The following is a 19,848-nucleotide window of genomic DNA, read 5'->3' on the forward strand; positions in this document are numbered from 1 at the left end:
CGCACGAACTAGACAAATTCGTGTACTGAAACAGGTATTTTACAAGTTTATGTACTAAATTGCATCATCCTAATAAGTTTGTATACCACCAATGCAATTTTCTCTACGATCAATCTATGAAAAATATATCCTTGGCTTTAAAGCTGCCAATCTCAATTTTATCGATAGTTAATAGCCTACAATTAAACCTGAAAAGAAGTCAGAAACATCTTAATTTTCAACTAAAAATTTATATTCAATTAACATGTAAAAACATAAAAATAAATATGTTACCTGTCCATAACCTGTCAAAGTGTCAATTATATAGTTTTATTATGTTAGACTATAAGTGCACTGCACAATAGAATAATTTACACCCCAAAAGCAATGACAGAGCTATTGATTTTTCTTAATTTTTATCCATAGTCAAATCAATATCGATAATTGATCCAAAACGAGAGTTAGAGCTATTGATTTTTCTTAATTTATTTATGGACCTCTCTCATATGTTGGATCTTTCCTTAGACTTAACACTATTTTGACGATGCAAAGAGCTAGTCGGGTTTGACCATGTAGTTGGTCGAACCAATCTAAATCTCATGGATACATGTATGAAAACTTTCTCTCGCCTTGACAGTTTCACATGGATGATCGTCGAGAGCACATCATGGGCTCACGGTGATTGGCTTTGGCCGCTTGGTGGCAACAAGGAGCTAGGCGACGAGAGGTGTTTAGGTCCCAATGAGGTTTTGCTTGCTCCTTTTATTTGGCACATACTCGGCTCAAGGAAAATTTCGTGGGCCGTGGGCGCCGTATTTGATCCGTACCAACGTGGTTGATCTTGTTGGCGATGGATGTGATCTCTACCAACAGACAAAAAAAATATCTCGAAATGGATCTACACAGATAAATCTAATTGGGATCGTGAACTGGATATATACGTGCGGAAAAACCTGGCCCAAACTGATTTAGTGATGCGTGGAGGACACCCGCGGGATTCGGAAAGTACGTCGATGCGTGCATGAAAAATCCAAAAGGTACATCGCCGAGAAACCGATCCGAAGAATAAGGCTCCCATCGGATGGCCTAATAAGCCAAAGAAAAAGCCAAAATTTGAATTTTCGAGCTTAATTTTGAGATTGATTTTGAGATATTTTCAACGTAGTTTCTTTTTCAACATTGGCTTTTAAGTCACAAAGAACACATTTATAAAAGTTCTACCCACAAATTCATTTTTATTTCCTAATAAGCCGTTTTGGCTTATTAGGAAATAAGCCAAACGATGGGGACCTAAATTGACGAACCAACAACATATTTCGCTTTTGATAGAGATAAAGATATATAAAGCGTTTGTGTGATGCCGAACCGGGTTTTTTATGGTGTTTTTTCGAATCAGAATATTTTTTTCACGAACTATTTTCTTTGGACAACAGTTTTTTGGGGAATCAGACACTTATTTTTACTTTCCGTGAAACGTTTTTTTACGCGGTTTTTTTTTGTCAGTTTTTCCCTGGAATCGATCGGATTTTGTTTTTGCTGGTGCTCCCGAAAATCCTGCAAAGGCAGCAGTATAACGCAGTGGTGCGCCGGCGGCTATCTGAGAAGTCGAGGAGGGCCAGGTAGCGGTCGTAGACGTCGTCCGCATGGTGCGTGCTGGATGCGCCGGATTCTGCCCGTCCCCTAGCAGCCGTCGCCGGCGGCGGAGCTGCATGCGGGCGGTCTCCATCTGCTCGATGAACATGGAGCGCGGTCACATCCCATTCTGCGGCCTCCTCTTTCCTCTACGGGCCTATTCAAATTGTAGCTAAAATAAACTTTACTAAATTTTGGCAATGATAAAATTTTATCAAGTTAATAATATTGTCAAAATTTTAGCAGAATTTTTTTATGTATTTACCAAATGTGATAACAAACTAAACGTAGATATTTTTTTAGCAACTTTAAAAAAAATAATATGGTTGAAAGTATCGTCAATCTGAACAGCCCCTACTTACTGCGTCCCCAGCCTCCTTGACATGGAGCGTGGCCACACCGCTGCTCCGTGCCAACGTTGCCACATTCCTCGCCTCGTTCGGCATCGACGTACCAGGCCTCAAACTCCCTGCCACCGTCGACGTCACGCGCAAGCATTTGTCGAGTTCCTCTACTCACTCGGCCTCTCCAACGAAAACCTCGCCGTGCAGCTATGTGCCGACACACATCGCATGTCCCGGAGATTCGGCAGGATTGCAATATGCAAGTAATTAATTAAACCACAAAATCCTGCTCAATCTTCACCAGGATTATTAATTTTTCTGGCTAAATCCCCTCAATATCAATATGGGAGCAACTCTTTGCCCCGCGTGCGAGCACCTCGCCGTCGACCGGATCAGCAAGGAGGTGGTGATCAAGGACATGGTGCGAACTGTGCTCGACAACATTGCCGGATGTTGGTGCCGCCGCCGCCGCGGACACGCTCTGCCACCACAGGATGCTGGTTCCCCCGATGAGGATGGATGGAGTTTGGGAAGATGATAGAAAAAAGTGAAGGGGGAATGGCATGGCTCAAATTTTAGGAAATTTCAGTGGAACATAGCCGGTTTCACAAATAGAAACGATGATGTTCTAATATTATAAATGTGTAATGACATGTACTCCATCCGCTTCAAAATGTTTAACATCGTTGACTTTTTAACATATGTTTGACCGTTCGTCTTATTAAAAAAATTTGTGAAATATGTAAAACTATATGTGTACATGAAAGTATATTTAACAATAAATCAAATGATATGAAAAGAATAAATAATTACTTAATTTTTTTAATAAGACGAATGGTCAAACACGTACTAAAAAGTCAACGGTGTCAAACATTTTGAAACGGAGGGAGTATCAAAATTTACCTAAAGAGATAAGCACGGTTCATCGAGATCATCTTGGCTGCGACTATTCTTGAAGCGCAGGGATGATGCGGCCGGTGCCTCCAAAATCATAGACTATGAGCTCATAGTTGCTCATAGTTTTAGCTGAAATGGCTATGAGCTCTACGTCCTGTGCGGTGTGAAGATTGTATGCTCCCGCAAAAATCATAGACTTGTTAGACCAAGAATATAATCCTTATTTCCGTAATCAGTAAAGTTGCCCCTTTAACCTTAAAGACCTTAAAAGAAAAGATAAGCTACATTTACAGGAAGTAAGGAAGACGCCAAAATTTGTGGTGCTATGAATATGGACCATTGAGAAATAGAGTTGAGACTTGAGAGTTCGTGGTGTTCTGGACATTGGTCTATAGAACATTGAGGCATGCTAGGAGACGTGTTGCACTACTATTTGCTTGCGACAGTATTGCTGCTCTACCGTTTGTTTTTCTTCTAAGGGTGTTTTTAGTTCCACGTTAAAATTGGAAGTTTGAAGAAATTAAAACGATGTGACGGAAAAGTTTAAAGTTTGTGTGTGCAAAACAATTCGATGTGATAGAAAAGTTAAAAGTTTGAAGAAAAAAGTTAGAACCTAAACAAGGCCTAAGAGATTGGGTGTGCGTCGCCCACCATATTGTTGACCTCTATACGTCTTCAATGTCGGCACCACCTTTGGCTTCTTCCTCTTAACCGTTTAGCCCCCACATCATCGGCTTAATCACCCGATCGAGCAACTGGCCGTGACGACTCCCTACAATCTCTTCCTCATTGTGTAACACAAATACACCATATATTGAAAAAAATTCAGAGCATTAATTGATTTATATTCTATGAGCTTGTGGGTTCATGAACCCATGCAAATACAAAACGGAAAGAAAAGACAAGGAAGTTGGGAAGATTTAAACACAATATAATAAATTAAAATACAAAATGCACTATCTATTTATTAATAAGATTAACAAACTGTAGGTGCACTTCAGAATAAAAAGAGCACTCGTAAACGGCCCCGGGTCCTGATCCAGCCTGGAGCTCCTATTAAGTCGCAAACTAAGAACATGCTGTTCAACTCAAAGAAGTAGAATCCCATGGGCATCAAATAGAATGTTGTCAAGTATTGTGCGAGAAGGCCTCCACGTCTTGCCCTAATGAACTCGCGCTCTACGTAGCACGTGATGACCATGCCGACCACGTATCCGAGCTCGGCGAGGGTTTTTGATGACGCTCCTCTATCTCGAGGCATGTTGAATTACTAGTGTGGATGTACCGCTGCATGCATATACATAGATGTTCGATATTCCGTGTGTTTTTAAATATACGATACATTTGACTTTTGACGTAGGTTTGATTATTTGTCTTGTTTAAAACTTTTATATACAAATGTTAAAAATATATAACATGCTTGAATAACTTTTAATAATAAATTAAATCATAACAAAATAAATGATAATTCCATAATTTTTAAATAAGATAAATTTTTAAACATATTTTAAAAAGTAAACGGCATCATATATATTAAAAGAACGTAGGTATACTACTAATTAAGAGAAAACTAATTGAGTAAAATTTTAAAATCGCCATACGACATATATATGAAAGTTGAATGGCTATACCAGATTTTTATTTGGCTTATGTAAGCATCAGCTTTTCCCAAAATCAACCCAACGTAACCAAGTTAATCTTAATTTGTGCCCTTTAGCAACGCGTATATATCTACGTGCAGTGAAAAAGAAACGAAAATTTAATGGCTTCAGTATACGTACGCACCGGTTAGGCTTAAAGCACCGCAAACTAACCAAACCAAGTTGATTTCGACGAAGGACGAAACCAAGTTAATTCCGACGGCGCACAGTATATATACGCTGATCACGCAGCAGCGGCACGATGGCGGAGGGTGGAGAGGTTCTCGGGTGAGACTTGAAAGGCGAATTGAAGCGTGGCGCGCGGCCAGAAGGGCGCGGAAGGTTCAGAAAAAAAAAAAAATATCGCGGCACGAATCTAGGAGATATTGGAAACCGATGCTATCTCTAACGAGTTATCTGATCAATCTATCGATAGAACCATGGGCCGAAGCCCGTAGTCCAGGCTCATGCATAACGTACCTAGTCCATAAGCATTTAACTCCCTCAATCTAATTATCTTATCTTATCTTAACCTAACTAAAAATTTATGCAAAATTGGTTATATAGCATCGAAAGTTTACGTTTTTTTATAGCACTTAAATATATCGGTTTACTTTAATAGCACTCAAAGTTCACTCGTTCACATTTTGAACACTTCCATCAATTCCCGATCGTTTTCTGTCCACCTTAGTCGCTATTGACCCATCCACGCACACCATATAACCTTTCTACCCCTCATTGCCTGCATTCTACTTGGACCTCTCTCGCCAGTTCGGAGACGGCGACGGAGCCCCACGCGGCGCCGTTGTCCTCAGCCGGCAGTGTAGGTTCCGGGAGGGCGGGGCGGAGCACGAGGCGGCGGTGCACGCCACCCGCGGCGGCGACAACGGTGGCGAGGGGGAGGTGCGGGTCAGCATCGATGGGAAGAGAGTGGCTGAGGTGAGCTGTGTAGGGTAGGGTTTCCGCAGCAACCACGCCACCGTGCTCACTGACGTTGAGATGATGGAAATGTTGTGGGACGTGCACTTCAGAGACATCCCAGTGGGAACAAGATGAGAGATGGAGAGAGATGGGTGAAGGGATTGACTGACATGTGGGCCCCACCTGTCAGTGGGTCCTACAATCTTTTTAATGACAAATGGGTCCCACGTATATTTTTTAATTCTGATATCACAAATGGGTCCCACTTATGTGATGTCTGATATACAAGTGATTATATATAGTGATAATGCAGTAATGTAGTGGAGTCATGAAATTGGTGCTTTTTAGGTTTTGATTGAGCCAATGGGGTGGGCAGTTTTTGGTGCACCCATGGGTTGCCACTACTGTTATTTCTATGATGCACTGCATATTACAATTTGATTAGTTTGTGCTAAGTTAATGAAAACAATTATTTTTTAATGTTCATTATGCAATGAACGGTTTTTTTCCGGCACAATTAAAATTAAGTTCACCCATTGCAATGCACATGTATTTTTCTAGTTATTAGAAGTAACTTCATTATGACTCATACTAGATATCTTAAAGTGCCTGCGTTTGCCGCTCCCAGAGCGATTTGGCTCCTGTTGACTAATCCGCTTGAGACACCTCGCTAATATGGATTGAATTTGGTTGTGTTTTAGATGCCTTTCCCGTGGACCGTTCGATCCTGTGCATGGGCCACATCTATCCATCCGTTTTTTCCTACCGCCCGTGCTTACCGCGTCGTGGGATCGCTTGGCGCCGAGCCCTCCACGTCGCCCACTCGTCTCTTCCCCTTCCTCATCCTCACGCCCGCTAGCTCCCCCCGACTCCCTAACCGCTTGCTTCCTCCCCCCTTTCTCCCGCCCCTCTCCACCAAACCCTAAGGCCGTCTCCCTCCCTCCGCCTCCCCGCTCACCATCTCCCCGTGGCGTCCTCCGCGGCTCCTTCGGGCGCGGCGGCGTCGGCGACGGAGTGCCCTCGCTTTCTAGAGCGGTGCGGCCTCAACGCCGACGAGTTCGACGACGATGCCGAGGCGGAACCCACGGTTGGCTTGTTCGGTAGATCGATTAGGGGTCTCGCGGAGGTTAATTTCACTGCTGTTGCTGGTGGTTTGAGTGTATTTTTGTTTGTTTGTTTTCAGGGAGAGAGGAGGGGAAGGCCATCGTCATGGCTGGATCTGGTCTCTCCTTGCTCAGCGGTAGCGGCAACGTCCTCCCCTTTGTCCTGGCCTCCCCATCCTCCTCCCAAAAAAAATCCCCCACTGCTGGCTTCATCGATGACAGCGATGATGTACAGTAGCTCCCGTGTCACCCACTCCGCTAGATATGGAGGCACCTCGTCCTCTTCTTCGTCTCAGCGCCAGACAGTCCCCTCGTCCTCGGCACCGTCATCGACACCAAAGGTCAGCGTCCCCCCTTGTCACTCCTTACTCAACTCCTCTATCCCTCGCCCTTGTCCTCCTCCCGCCGTCCTCTGTCTCTCACTGATCTCGCCGCCGACGATTGTGTACAGGAACAATGATGAGGCCTCTGGGTGGAGACGAGGATCTCGGTGGTGATGCGGCCAGAGGCAATACAACATTCGCACTGTTAACATGACATTGAAGTGTGGTTGATTAGGCGAAGAAAGATATATTTTGGTTGGAGGATTGCAGGGATGTAAGCGGTTTGAATAACATTTGGGACTAACCTGACAAAGAGGTTCCAGTGTTTCCTCTGCGAAAGTTGTTGCGAAAAGCAGCTGGACAAGACAATTATGAGGTATCATACACAACATTTATCCGCTAAATTTGGTTCAGTCAAATTTGCTTGATTTATACGATACATGTTTATATATGTATGGATTATTACAGTGCGATGCGAAAGAAAATAAATTTCAATAGTTGACTATGGATGACATGGTGAAGGATTATTGCGACTAGCGACCAAATTATGTGGATGTTGTATGGGTTTCCTATAAATTTTGTACTTCAACCACAATTTACTCTGTGTAGTATCCAGATTTGAGTATTTGCTACCAATAAAAGTAGGTTTTAGGGGATCAAGTAGCGCAGCACATAGTTCTTACATAGGACCACGCATTATATATGGTCTCTTATGTTGAGCTAGATTGCTACCTCAAAGGTATGGGATGCTAGCTAGCTGCCTCTTATGTTCTATTGTTCTCACTTCTGAGCACTATGAAGTCCAACATGAAACAAGAGAACTGTTTTGTATAGAACATGCTATTGATCAGCACAACCAATTTCTCTGAGTTTATTTCTTGCTGAATAGAGCGAGATTGTAGTGTTCTGGACTTCCAGCAGAGAGAATTGCAACTGCTAGACTAAATTTTTTTTGAGGGGTGGCGGCACTGGTTTATGAGGTTGCTAAACATACAATGTCCAGAAACTTACATGCCATGGGATTATATTTGCTTGCCACAGTAGGCCTTACAAATGTATGGTTGTTACTTTACATTTTACATTTTTGGAGATTTGGGGAAACAAAGCCAATAGCTGTTAAAGTAAGAAGCTGTGAAAAGACCACCGGACATGTTTCTGTACAAATAAGTATTGTTACAGTATTAAGAAAACGTGGCGCTTAATGAAATGATTTATGCTGTCATTCAGCATAACCTTCGGCCCGTCACTGCTCTGCTTGCATAACCTTTGGGTTGTTGTCGTATGAATTGAACCTGATTATTTGATATTCAACCGTTGGCGGTAAAATTTCCTTTTTACATTCAATCTTCTTGGCTGTTCAACAGCAGTGATAGCTTTTGTTCCCCCAGTGAAACAACTATGCAATGCTATTACTTTCTTTAAGAACATCCACATGCAATGCTTTGGGCAAATTCTATTATCTTGTTATATTGGCTAGATGAGCATCCTAGATGCTTAATATGGGGGAGTATGGTAAGATGTGTGACGAAATTCAGAAAGATAGTTCAATATAATTTTTGTTGTTGCCTCTAAATAAAAGAATAATGTTCTAAAAGATAACTCTATTCTGTTGTGGGTCAGCTCTACAGAGTTCCTTTTGTTTTTATTCCCGCAGATTCCATTTACATGGTTTTTCTTCATGGTCATGAAGCAACTTGCTCGTTGGACCTGTTGCATAGCTTACATGGCTCCTCCCATTATGTCTTGCTTCCAATAAAGACTATTCATTTCTTTGATTGTTGGGGGTGCGCTTCAGACATGTGGTCATGCTGCCGGCAACCGCATTGGCTCCTATTCAGCTAAGACGCGGTTCTTGATTTGTTGGCGAAAACCCAAATTCTGGGGAATCATTGAGCTGACCTGGAGTTCTTGTTCAGTGTTTTGCTGAATCTGGATATGGCGAGCTTTTAGGTAATGAATCCTTCTACCAGCTTATTTGATGGTAATTTATGTTCTTTGGAGTCCTCCCATGGCAGAAAGATAGGATTTTTTTTTCTTAGTAAAATTTTTGTTTGAAAAAAGGGAGCAAGCAATCTGCTGCTCACATTGCTGAAATCGAATCCAACTAATTCTTCTCCTACTTCTTCCAGCAGGAAACAAACGCCAGGAATGATCAAGGGCCTTTTGCTGATCACGTTGGGCATCAGAACCACATGGAAAACCTCACAGATCATCCAGAAAAAACTCTCAGAATGCAAAGGATCTAGGATTTTCTCCATTGAGTTTGTTGCCCTGATTGCATTTTGCCCCTTTAGTTCAGAGTTGTTCATTCTCTCGTGAGTATGCTTGAGAAACCAGTCTGTTGTTCATTCTCTCGTGAGTATGCTTGAGAATCCCGTCTATTTTTTTATGTGTTCTGCTAGAACCTGAGTTGTGTGGCTGCCTTCTCATCTCAACCCATAGAAGCTATTTCTGATTTTTTTTGGCCTGCTTGTTTTGGGGGCTGACATGCATAGCATTAGTAACACCTTCTTAACATAAGCTCCACCTACTATTTTACTATCCTCTTCTATGTTTAAGATGGTTGCTAGTTCAATAACACATCTGCATCCATAGCGATTCCATCATGTTGCTTCGTTTGTCCATGCAGGGAAAGGAGACCGCACAAAGCATCCGTTAATTTATCCATTCAGTATGAGATACCAAGGAAACCCACTAAAATGATAGTTGGCAACAACCTAGCAAGAAGAACCTAAGGTGGTTCTTTTTATTTAAACATATTATGTCTGCTTTTGATTTGGGTTTAATAGTTTTTGTTGGTGACCATAGTATTGCGTTTTCTTAAAATAAGCTCTCACGTTAGTAGGTGGCTATGAGCTACCATGAGGTGGTCACTGTTCTTTGCTCCTTATTAAATGCAAGTGTTGCTTGTGCAGGTGATGGAAAAAAGCAACAAGTACTTAGGGTTTGTCATTCTCTCCAGCAGGTGATATGTTATTCAATTTATTATTTCCTGTGATTTTACGGTGCCACTACCTTCGTTCTGTTCTCGGAAGCAATATAGCTAATTGCCTATAATAGATTACATAATAAAAGTTTAGCGCATCTGCCAGGTAGCATTTTCATACAATGTTAGATACTTACATGCTATGCATCTATTCAAGATTCCTTTTCTTCTGTCATGACCTATTACTGGCAGTACTTATTTTTGGGCACTCATATGGATCTTTTCTAATGGTTCTCTGTTAAAGCTACGCATTGTTCACACATGAAGATTAAGTGAAAAAGATGACACACCCATCTTACCTTTATTTGCTGGATATGCTATATTAAAACCCAATTGTATGTCCTTAGCGTCTTAGGTCATTGTATTGCACAACACCGTTTGTAGATGAGCTCAATATATATATATATATATATATATATATATATATATATATATATATTGCTTATATCATTGTGTTTGCATAATAAGGTTTTGGTACTAATATGAGGTTACTATGCTCACAGTGGTTAGATATAGAATTCATTTTGTTATTGGTCTGTAGTTTGGTTTTGGCTCTTGTTTTGTTTTTCCACAGGCCCAGCAAATATGATATAAGATAATGTTAGTCATGGTCCCTCATCTTGAAAAGGTCGCTGCGGACATTCCTCAAACAAATATATGAGCCTGTATTTACCGTACTGTTTAATGGTCATCTCAAATGATAAATATATGAAAGTATTATATGTTTACCGTGTTTTATCTAAGAGTACATGAGCTTGTCAGGTTGTGTGGCGAGATTAAATATATCATTGCTGATTGCTGATTTGTTGGCTACCTTGATGATGTCCATATGAGAGCATCTGTAACATATATCCATTGAAATAATCCAATTTCACGTCCTTAGAATGCATACAGACTTCGAACAAGTATTAAAAAAATAACTCAACGCAAAAGCTTAGTGCACTCAGGTCAAGTCACAAGCATACAACAGAAAAACGGCTTCCCCTTCCATACACCTGCATCATCTGATTATACCAAAGTACATTCACGAATAAAAACATGGTTCCATAACGTGATTCAGTATTCAAACATGCATTGCTTGCTGCTTGCCATAGACAGGACTAATATCTATACTGAACTGATTTCCTTTTGTTTTCGCTATATTAACTCGCCTGCTTCGAGCACGCGCGGCGTAGCGTGCGAGACCGTTCTAGTATTTTTACATATCACACTAAATGTTTGATAAGAGAATGCGGCCAAAATCGATTTTCGTAGACGGTTGAGAGGCCCGCATGCAAAAAAGGTTTGTCAAAATCGATTTTCGCATGCGGACACTTAAGCCATCTGACCGCGAAATTGAAAAATAACAAAAAAAAAATCTGAAAATCAATTTCCCTAGACCCTAACCCTAGAATCGCAAAAGGGAACTAATACAAACTCATAGTAGGGATGTCACGTCCACACAAAATCATCCACTCATAATATAGTAATTAAAGTGTAATTACACTTCAATTATTCTATAGTTATATCTGAAAGTTTTTTCTCAAAAATCTTATGGTAGTTTTTTAATACTCCCATTATTTTTTGTATCTGACACGTAACTTTTGATGTAATCGCACCCAACTCGGATCACATTAGCTAGGCTGCTCTACGCCTCCCTTGTGTCAGAACGCTTGCTCGATCGGCTCCTTTAGGGTGTGTTTGGATGGTGGTCAAGGATGGATAGGATATGGCCATCCATATTTTCAGGGATATGGTCATCCAATATTTGTTTGGTTCGACGGATAGGATGAGCCAAGTTTATGTTTGGTTGGAAGGAGAAGAGGTGGATATGGTGAGCCAATTTTTTTGTTTGGTAGGATGGATGGGTGTTGTGATCACCTTTTGGATGAAATGGTGAGAATACCTCCTTCTCCTTGTAGATGGCCTAACTATCTTTTTTTTCTCTGATTTTACAATATAATGTAAGCAAATAAGTTTTATTAATGTTATAGAGCAGATTTTCATCGGACAATTCAAAGACAAGCACTTGTACTACATATCCGATATTGCAATGCACTCCTATCTGTGAATGACATTTTGTGCCATTTCTAGTTATTTTTGGAAGTTTCGTTATCAGCACCTGTTTCATCTCATAGCTTAATCATTTTACTGGTTTTCAAGTTGAATGAAAAATCCTGCGGAAAGTTCTGATGGAACTCTTTTCAGGTTGTTGAGGTACTGCACAGGCAGCACAGCTATACTTGTGTTTCAACAAACTGAACTGACGAATCTGAATCTAAATCCACAAACCAATGAGTTTTGCTGTTGTGTCTCTGTGCATTGCTTGGTTGACCATCAAGAAGAACATCAAATACCATTTGCCGCTCCTGAACCGTCGGACGCCGCCTACCGCCGCCGCCGCTGAACGACACCCACCGCCTCCACCCGTGCGTCTGCCGCGCCCCTGCGCCTCCTCCCGCGACCCTGCGCCTCCTTCCACGCAGCCCTTCGCGTCGGCGCTTGAGGCCGTCGGCGCCTCCGGCTGCGCCACTAGGGGAGACGAAGGGGAAAGGAAGGGAGAAAAGCTAGGGTTTAGACTTGAGAGCTCCAGAGACTCAAACCGGTGAGAAAGAAAGAAAAGAAGAGGAGAGGAAGAGAAAACGAGGGGGAAGGAGGTGAGCACATGCCACTTTTTCCTTTCACGTGCGCTCGCCCGTCCCTGGATCGTCCCGTTCGCCCGATTCGGCCGGATACATCTGTTCGGCATCTACTGCGAATATTCCTTAGGGGGTGGCCATATCCCATACCAGCCCAGCAACCAAACACCTATAAAAACCGGGCGGCCATCTCCTGTCCAGGCAAAACCATCCAAACACATCCTTAATTTGCACGAACGTGCCGGACACACGCACAGGTCCACAGGTGTGTTCACCGCCACCCGCAGTTGTACATTTCGACATCGCTTGAGTACACAACTAGCACCACCCGTCGTTGCACCATTTGCTCACACTCACACGGCGCCGCCACAGTAACGTGTACCGCACTGCAACGTGGTCCATAAATTAGAGCACACCTTCTCCTCTCCATCTCTCCCTCTCTCTCTCTCTCGATCGGCCACATCCACCCACAGATTCGAACTTCTCCTGCCCCCCCCCCCCCACCCCCAACAATGTCGGATTCGACATAGCGGCGAGCCATTCTGTTCATCTCTCTCGCTCCTTCTCTCCGATTCGTCGTTAACTGTGTGTGCGTTCTTTTTTGCGCAGGAGGAGGATTCGTTTCTTCGCGGTCCCCGTGTTGAATAGGAAGGAATTCAGAGGGATTAGTCCTCATCGCCGAGGTTTTTCAGAAGACGACCACCACGGTTGATTTACCGGACCTCTCAAGGCAACAGCGGATGATGTTCGGGCGGCGACGTTTATGGAGCGCGCGCGTCAAGGACTAGTACAGCCAGTTCAAGGAGAACTCCGCCGAGAAAGCACTGGATCTGCATCGAGGACAAGTTCCGCGCCGCCGGCGACTACGTCTCGCAGAAGAGCAGCTCGGTAAGCCCCGTTTACACCCGAGCACGCCCCCTCTCCTCCCTCCTGCACAACTTTGCTGCTGGGTTTCCGACCTGTGATGAATCGCGTTTCGCTTCTGAGTTTCCCTGTGTTTTGGCCTAATAGTTCATCCTCTTGGATTCATGTCTGGATTTTGGCCGCGCGTGTAGTAAGTGCAGTTCATCCTCTTGGTGTTTTGGCCGTGATTCCTCTTGGCGGTTCGGTTTGCTTTTGAGTTTCTCAGTGTAATTGGCCGCTGTGTGTAGTACTAGTTCATCCTCTCGGGGGTTTTGTTCTGTGCTGTTCTATTCGTAGCGCGTGGTTGGAGTGTTGAATCGGAAGGAATGTAGTGTGATCGATCGCTTCTGCAACCGTTTGTTTTTCTGAGAACGGATGATTAGCATGCAGGTTCTAGTGCCAAAGCGGTTGTTATTTTGACAAGCATTTGATCTTTTTTTCGAGTTCCTATTTTGCATCAAGCCTTGTCGGTGTTTAGGGGGAAAAGTCTGCGCGAATAGGTTAGTGTTTCGCTATTTGAATCATTCGCGAGTTTAGTGTTGTATTTATTTGAAACGGAGAAGCATTTAGTTTTTTTTTAAAAAAAATTCGCCTTAGATCGTGATGTTCTTTTAGATTGAATCGGTGTCTACGCATGCGAACATAAGGATTAGGATCTCTCTTTTGCTACAAATTTGGTGGAGTTTTCTTCGCTACGTGCACCCTGTTCTGCTTGCAATTAGTACCGCCAAGTCTCTGTTTCTGTAGAAACTCTACTAGTGCTTGAGGTTTAACAAGCGTGTGATGTTTTACCAACAACGCAGCAATGTGAGTTCGATTAGTGCCTTCGTTGTGTTTATGGGAAGGCCTGCGTGAATGGGTTCCTGTGTTCGCGATTTGAATCGTCGTTTGTGGTGGGGTTCAGTGCTGTTCTATTTGAGTAGTAGAGGAGCAGAGGCATTCGGTTTTTTCCCTGTGGATTTGTGATGCTTTTGTTGTTGTTGTTGTTGTCGAGTCATTTGGTGGTGGCTATTAACTTGTGCGTACATCTGGATCTGTTTGTTGCTAGCAGTCACGTTGAATTAGTGGCAAATTATAGATTAGCTTGTGAGGAGATCTCCTGAGTATTTGACATAGACAATTAGTTAACTGCAGTAGTGTATACAAGCATTTGCAATTCAAGTTAGCAACACACTCTAATTGCAATCTGGTTCGCCAGTTGCAACGGATGGCAGTACTCCTGTTCTCTGTTCTTGCTATACTTAGTGTTCTCTGTTCTTTCAGATTGAAGTTAATTCAATCTTCTCTTTATGGTGTAATTTGATAGCTAATTATAACATGCTGTTTCCTCTGATGGATCTTGAGGGATAATCTGCAGGTTTCCTGTGATGTGTTTCAGGTGTTTGGCAAAAAGAAGGTCGAGCCCATGGTCAAGGATGCAGCAGCTCCAGGGAAGGGCGGGAGGTGACTCCGGTGGCAGTCGAATCTCAGTGAAGGGGGCTCGCATCTGATCATAACCAACTTGAGACAAGTGTAAATCCTCTTAGGTATTCGATGGTGGAATTTTTGGAGCTGTGAGATCTTATCGATCAGTGAGTAGTTCTTTGCTGCGTCATCTTGTTTGTAATTCTAGGCCGTCGTAGTTTGGACACGGTTGGCTGAGTAGTAGCTACTGATGTTTCTACCTGAAAAATAAATGTGAACCTTTAAATCTGTTTGGTAGTAGCATCTATGATTTGATAACTGAAGTGCAGTCAGTTAATTTTGTGCCGCTGCTACTCTGCATTTCTGCTATATACTTACTACTATATGCGTTCTTGTGTTTGCACCTATTCTAACAATGTTGATGTCTTCTTCAGACTCATACTAATCAACTTCCCTTTGACTGTTCTTTTTCAGGCTTAAGATGGAATCTAGCAATGCACAACCTCAAGATTCTGCCTATTCAGTTCCCAAAAACCCATCCATGACTTGTTGCCGGAAGAGGACTGATGGCGCTACTTTCCTCGAAGATCTGAAAGACCATATCGAGGAGTTCATCCATGCCTCCATGGATGAGCACAAGACATGCTTCAAACACCATCCAGAAGGTCAGATGTGCAAACACTCAGATACTGCACTTCTTTGCTCTTTCTGCATTTTGGACATTTTGATGATGAAGCATTTCTTGTGCTTCATGTTTCGCATCTCAGATGTTTGGGATGTCAAAGGTTGTCGCGGAGCGTTCGGCGGATGCCAAGGAAGCTGAAGTTAAAAGTGCTTTGCCTCTTCAGACCAGTGTCTCGCAGCCTGTTGCATTCTGTTGTCTGTCGGGTTTCAAAAAAAATTCTGTTGTCTGTGGCTATTTGGAGCTTAACAATCAGTCCATCAGTAATACTGTAATAACAGAGATCCTTGTGCCGGCAGTCTGCTGCTTTCTGTTCCGTGTTAGTATTTGATGCGTCGTTGGTGTCGTATTTGATCGGCACCAATGCGGTTGATCTTTGCCAATAGACGTGATCTCTACCAACATACAAAATACAAAATACTCGCAGTTGATCTAAACTGATTTGGTGATGCCCCGAGGATACCCGCAGTACTCGAAAAATACGTTGACGCATGTATGAAAAATCCAAAAAGTACGTCGTCGAGAAACCGATCCGAAGAAGATATTAATGAAAAAAAAAACAGGTTTCGCTTTTGAAAGAAATAGAGATATATATATAATGTTTTGTGGTGCCAAACCCGTTTTTTTTGGGACGATATTTTTTTCCTCTAGAATCAGACTTCTTTTTAACGCTGCAAAATAGTTTTTTTCGTGAACTTTTTTTGATGGTGGTTTTTTTTCCCGAGAATCACTCTTTTTTACATTTCGTGAAACGATTTTTTACGTGTTTTTTTTAAGTTTATTCGTAGAATCGGATGGGTTTCTTCTTGCGTTGCGTGCAATCGGACCGGTTTTTTTTCCCCGCATTGCGTAGTTTTTTTATGTTGCGTGGTATATACCGGTTTTTTTAGACTGTTTAGTTTTTTCTAACGGTTTTTTCGCCCTTTTTGACAGGCTTATTTTCAGGGCGGCACTTTTTTTTTCTCAAGGAGGAATTCTCTTCCAAATACCACTCCTACAAGTTATTAAAAAGTAGGAATTTATCCCTCAATTTTCTAGCCTCATAAAGAAAAATCTCATGTCTCCAATCAAACAGAACAGGTAATACCCCCATCCTCTAAACTTTCGGTCCTCTAAAAGCTCCCCCAACCAAATGGACTAGAAGGGTTCCAAGTGAGAAATATATCTGGATGTCTCACCCTTGTATAAGGGAAGCGACTCCCGCTCCGTCCGATGGGAGTGGGTTAAAATCAGGCGATGCGTGCAAAAACACTTTAAACTATTTTTTCTCTTAAATTATTTATCCAAATCATGATCCGATTGCACCATTAAATTCATTGCAATTAAATCTTTAAAATAAGACCACACATGGATATATTCCGATGAAATTTTTTTTAGCTTATTATTGAATTATTTTTAAATGTTGCACGATGTTCTACCGGTATATCGGAATTGTTCCACTAAGTAGATCGAAAATGTTTCAATCGTTTAAATTGGACGTTGTTTCACCTTATATAAAAAACAACGTTTCAGCAAATAGCGAAAGAATGTTTCAGTTCACTGCAACATTTGATCCACACTAGGTGAAATATTTTTGGTGGAACAAAAAATTAAAACGTATTCCCTTAATAGAGGGTTTCTAAAATATGTGGATGATTTGTTGGGAAAAAAATGTATTGTTTAGTGCAACATTAGATCCATATATAGTGAAACATTATAAGTACACTAGGTGAAACATTTTTGGTGTAACAAAAAATGAAACGAATTCCTTAATAGAGGGTTTCTAAAATATGTGGTTGATTTGTTGCAAAAGAATATTTTCAATTCATTGTAACATTAGATCTATGCATAGTGAAACATTGTGAGTATACTAGGTGAAACATTTTTTTGAGACACATGACAGGTGGAAGCATGACACATGGTGGGCCAGGGGGCATGTGGCGTCCGGGGGGAGCGCCCGATAATGACGCCTCACGTCGGTTGCCCGGGAGTGAGTATTCTCGCTGTATAAGTCAAGATTTTAGTGGTAATATTTTACGGTACAAATACAATGACGGAATGACCAGATTTCTCTTTTTCGAAAAAGAAAAACAATGACCAGATTTCTCAGGACCTTACAGCACCCACCATCCATGTCTTGATCAAACTGAACTGACCTCAATTCAAATTAACCACACCATCCAATTCCTGTTGCAACTCAATGTTCTCTAGAAAAGCAGGAAGCTAGAAACACAGTCCCACGGAACGCTTATTTTAAGACTTCCCACTGTAAAACCTCAATGTTCTCAACTATTTAAAACTCCTAACTACGATTTTAACATCAAGAAAGTCTTAAAATTTAAAATTTTGACTACGGCCTTAATAAGTAAAAACACAAATGATAGAGCTGTCAACCATCAAGAGTAGTACTGCAGAGATCATGACCAACACATTTTTATGGTTGGTTTAACATTCACAACGGGATACTACCAAACAGAACCATCTGCCAGTCCTGTTGGTGCTAGCTTATCTAACATTCATGCTTTGCTCCTCCCTTACAAAATCCCCAAAGCAGCAAGATATAAAACGTGTCTTGGCTTGACACGGAAAACCAACCAACACGAACGATACTACTGATACCCCCCGTCACTAAGCAAAAGCAACGCACAAATCTCTCGCCCCCCTCCAGACGCCACCAGAAACGGAACGAAACGGCGCTAGAACCGTCATCTCCCGCCTGGGCCCCACATGCCAGCCACGGCGCCGCCACGTCGGATCCCCAACCGCTGAACCGTCCGGAACCTTCACTTCCTCTCTCGCGCCCTCCTCTCCACCGCTCGTCCGCCTTAAAAACTCCCCCCCGCCGCCGCCGCCTCTCCAGCCATCGCCACCGCGCAAGCGCAGAGAGCAGAGAGGAGGATCAGATCGGAGAAGCCAAGAAACCTCACCGGCGCGAGGAAGAGGAGCGAGAGAGGATGTATTTCCGGCCGCCGCCGAAGGGGCCCGAGTGGGCGGGGGGAGATGCGGAGGCGGGGATGGCGAGGCCGCTGTACCCGATGATGCTGGAGAGCCCGCAGCTGCGGTGGGCGTTCGTCCGGAAGGTGTACGCCATCCTCTCCATCCAGATGCTGCTCACCATCGCCGTCGCCTCCGTCGTCGTCTTCGTCCGCCCCGTCGCCCTCTTCTTCGTCTCCACCCCCGCCGGCTTCGCCCTCTACATCTTCCTCATCATCCTCCCCTTCATCGGTAAGCTCTCCAATCCAATCCAATCCAATCAATCCCCAATTCCATTCTCATCAATTTCATCCCCCATTTCATCGATTCCGATTGTATGATGATGCAGTGCTTTGCCCGCTCTACTACTACTACCAGCGCCACCCGGTGAACCTCCTCCTGCTGGCCCTCTTCACGGCGGCGATCAGCTTCGCCGTGGGCCTCACCTGCGCGTTCACCAAGGGCGAGGTGATCCTCGAGTCGGCGATCCTGACGGCCGCGGTGGTGGTGAGCCTGACGGCGTACACGTTCTGGGCGGCGCGGCGCGGCCACGACTTCAGCTTCCTCGGCCCGTTCCTCTTCGCCGCCGTCATGATCCTCATGGTGTTCGCGCTCATCCAGGTCTTCTTCCCGCTCGGTAGGGTCTCGCTGATGATCTACGGCGGCCTCGCCGCGCTCGTGTTCTGCGGCTACATCGTGTACGACACGGATAACCTCATCAAGAGGTACTCCTACGACGAGTATGTCTGGGCCGCCGTCGCGCTCTACCTCGACGTCATCAACCTCTTCCTCTCCCTCCTCACCCTCTTCAGGGCATCCGATTCGTAGATTGCTTGTGTATCTAAAGCTTCTTGGATGAGAGATTTCTGTTGTTGTGCTTTGCTTGTGCCCGCTTGACTAATTAACCTGTAAAATAAGTAATCGCTGATATGATTTTTGTTTGTGTTGTAATTTGCCTTCGATGAAATGATAGATTTGCTCTGCGCCTGCTTCTCTGCTGGGATGTTAACTCTGCTTCGTTTGACTGCACGCTTGGCACGTGTTGCGGCTGTGAAGGCTGTTCTGTTCTGTTGTGTCGTGTCACACGGTGAAGCCACGTCTCGTTTTTCTCGGGGTAAAAGCGGGTAGGGAGTGGGTTCAATCTTTAGTATTCGGCGTTGGCATCGGAGGATGCCGATTTACCGAAATTTTCGAATAAAATTTGGTCAAATCTAAACACAATATTACCGAATTCACAGAAAATAAAAAAAAGAATAAAAATTTTGAACGAAATGATATCATATGATTCATATCGGGGGTGCGATAGTACCGAAATTTAGAAAATTTTGTTCGATATTTTGAACTCTACGAGGGACGTCACCTAAGAACATATTTGTCTCGTTTTTATCGGGATAAAAACCACGAACATAAGTTAAAAATGAACCACGTGGAGTTCGTGTTTGTGAGTTAGCGGGGACGTTTTTG

At 43.2% G+C, this 19,848-nt stretch overlaps 1 protein-coding gene and 2 long non-coding RNA genes across 7 annotated transcripts; all 3 read left to right on the forward strand.

Annotated features, from left to right (window-relative positions):
• The first annotated feature begins 6,267 nt into the window (after positions 1–6,267).
• Positions 6,268–10,553, forward strand: LOC127766522 (uncharacterized). Of its 5 annotated transcripts, none has more exons than XR_008016247.1 (7): positions 6,268–6,500; positions 6,597–6,857; positions 6,968–7,215; positions 8,494–8,789; positions 8,972–9,194; positions 9,469–9,575; positions 9,755–10,553. It is a non-coding gene; the product is annotated as an uncharacterized LOC127766522 (long non-coding RNA). The 5 variants fall into 5 exon arrangements; XR_008016245.1 differs by having other exon boundaries at positions 6,269–6,513; positions 8,969–9,194; XR_008016243.1 differs by having other exon boundaries at positions 6,270–6,500; positions 8,969–9,194.
• A 4,701-nt stretch (positions 10,554–15,254) lies between these two features.
• Positions 15,255–15,714, forward strand: LOC127766523 (uncharacterized). Its single transcript, XR_008016248.1, has 2 exons — positions 15,255–15,415; positions 15,518–15,714. It is a non-coding gene; the product is annotated as an uncharacterized LOC127766523 (long non-coding RNA).
• A 2,417-nt stretch (positions 15,715–18,131) lies between these two features.
• LOC127767853 (protein LIFEGUARD 2-like) lies at positions 18,132–19,382 on the forward strand. Its single transcript, XM_052293313.1, has 2 exons — positions 18,132–18,636; positions 18,734–19,382. The coding sequence occupies exons 1-2, from the start codon at positions 18,366–18,368 to the stop codon at positions 19,210–19,212; spliced, it is 750 nt and encodes a 249-aa protein (XP_052149273.1). The 5' UTR covers positions 18,132–18,365; the 3' UTR covers positions 19,213–19,382.
• The last annotated feature ends 466 nt before the right edge of the window (positions 19,383–19,848 follow it).

This window comes from Oryza glaberrima, chromosome 3 (genome assembly GCF_000147395.1).
Source record: "Oryza glaberrima chromosome 3, OglaRS2, whole genome shotgun sequence".
NCBI lineage: Eukaryota > Viridiplantae > Streptophyta > Magnoliopsida > Poales > Poaceae > Oryza > Oryza glaberrima.

Excerpts from the sequence above, each read along its gene's own strand:
- LOC127767853 (XM_052293313.1), top strand. The coding sequence starts at position 18,366 with ATGTATTTCCGGCCGCCGCCGAAGGGGCCCGAGTGGGCGGGGGGAGAT. Across the intron at positions 18,637-18,733 it reads CATCATCCTCCCCTTCATCG|TGCTTTGCCCGCTCTACTAC; the intron begins GTAAGCTCTCCA and ends ATGATGATGCAG.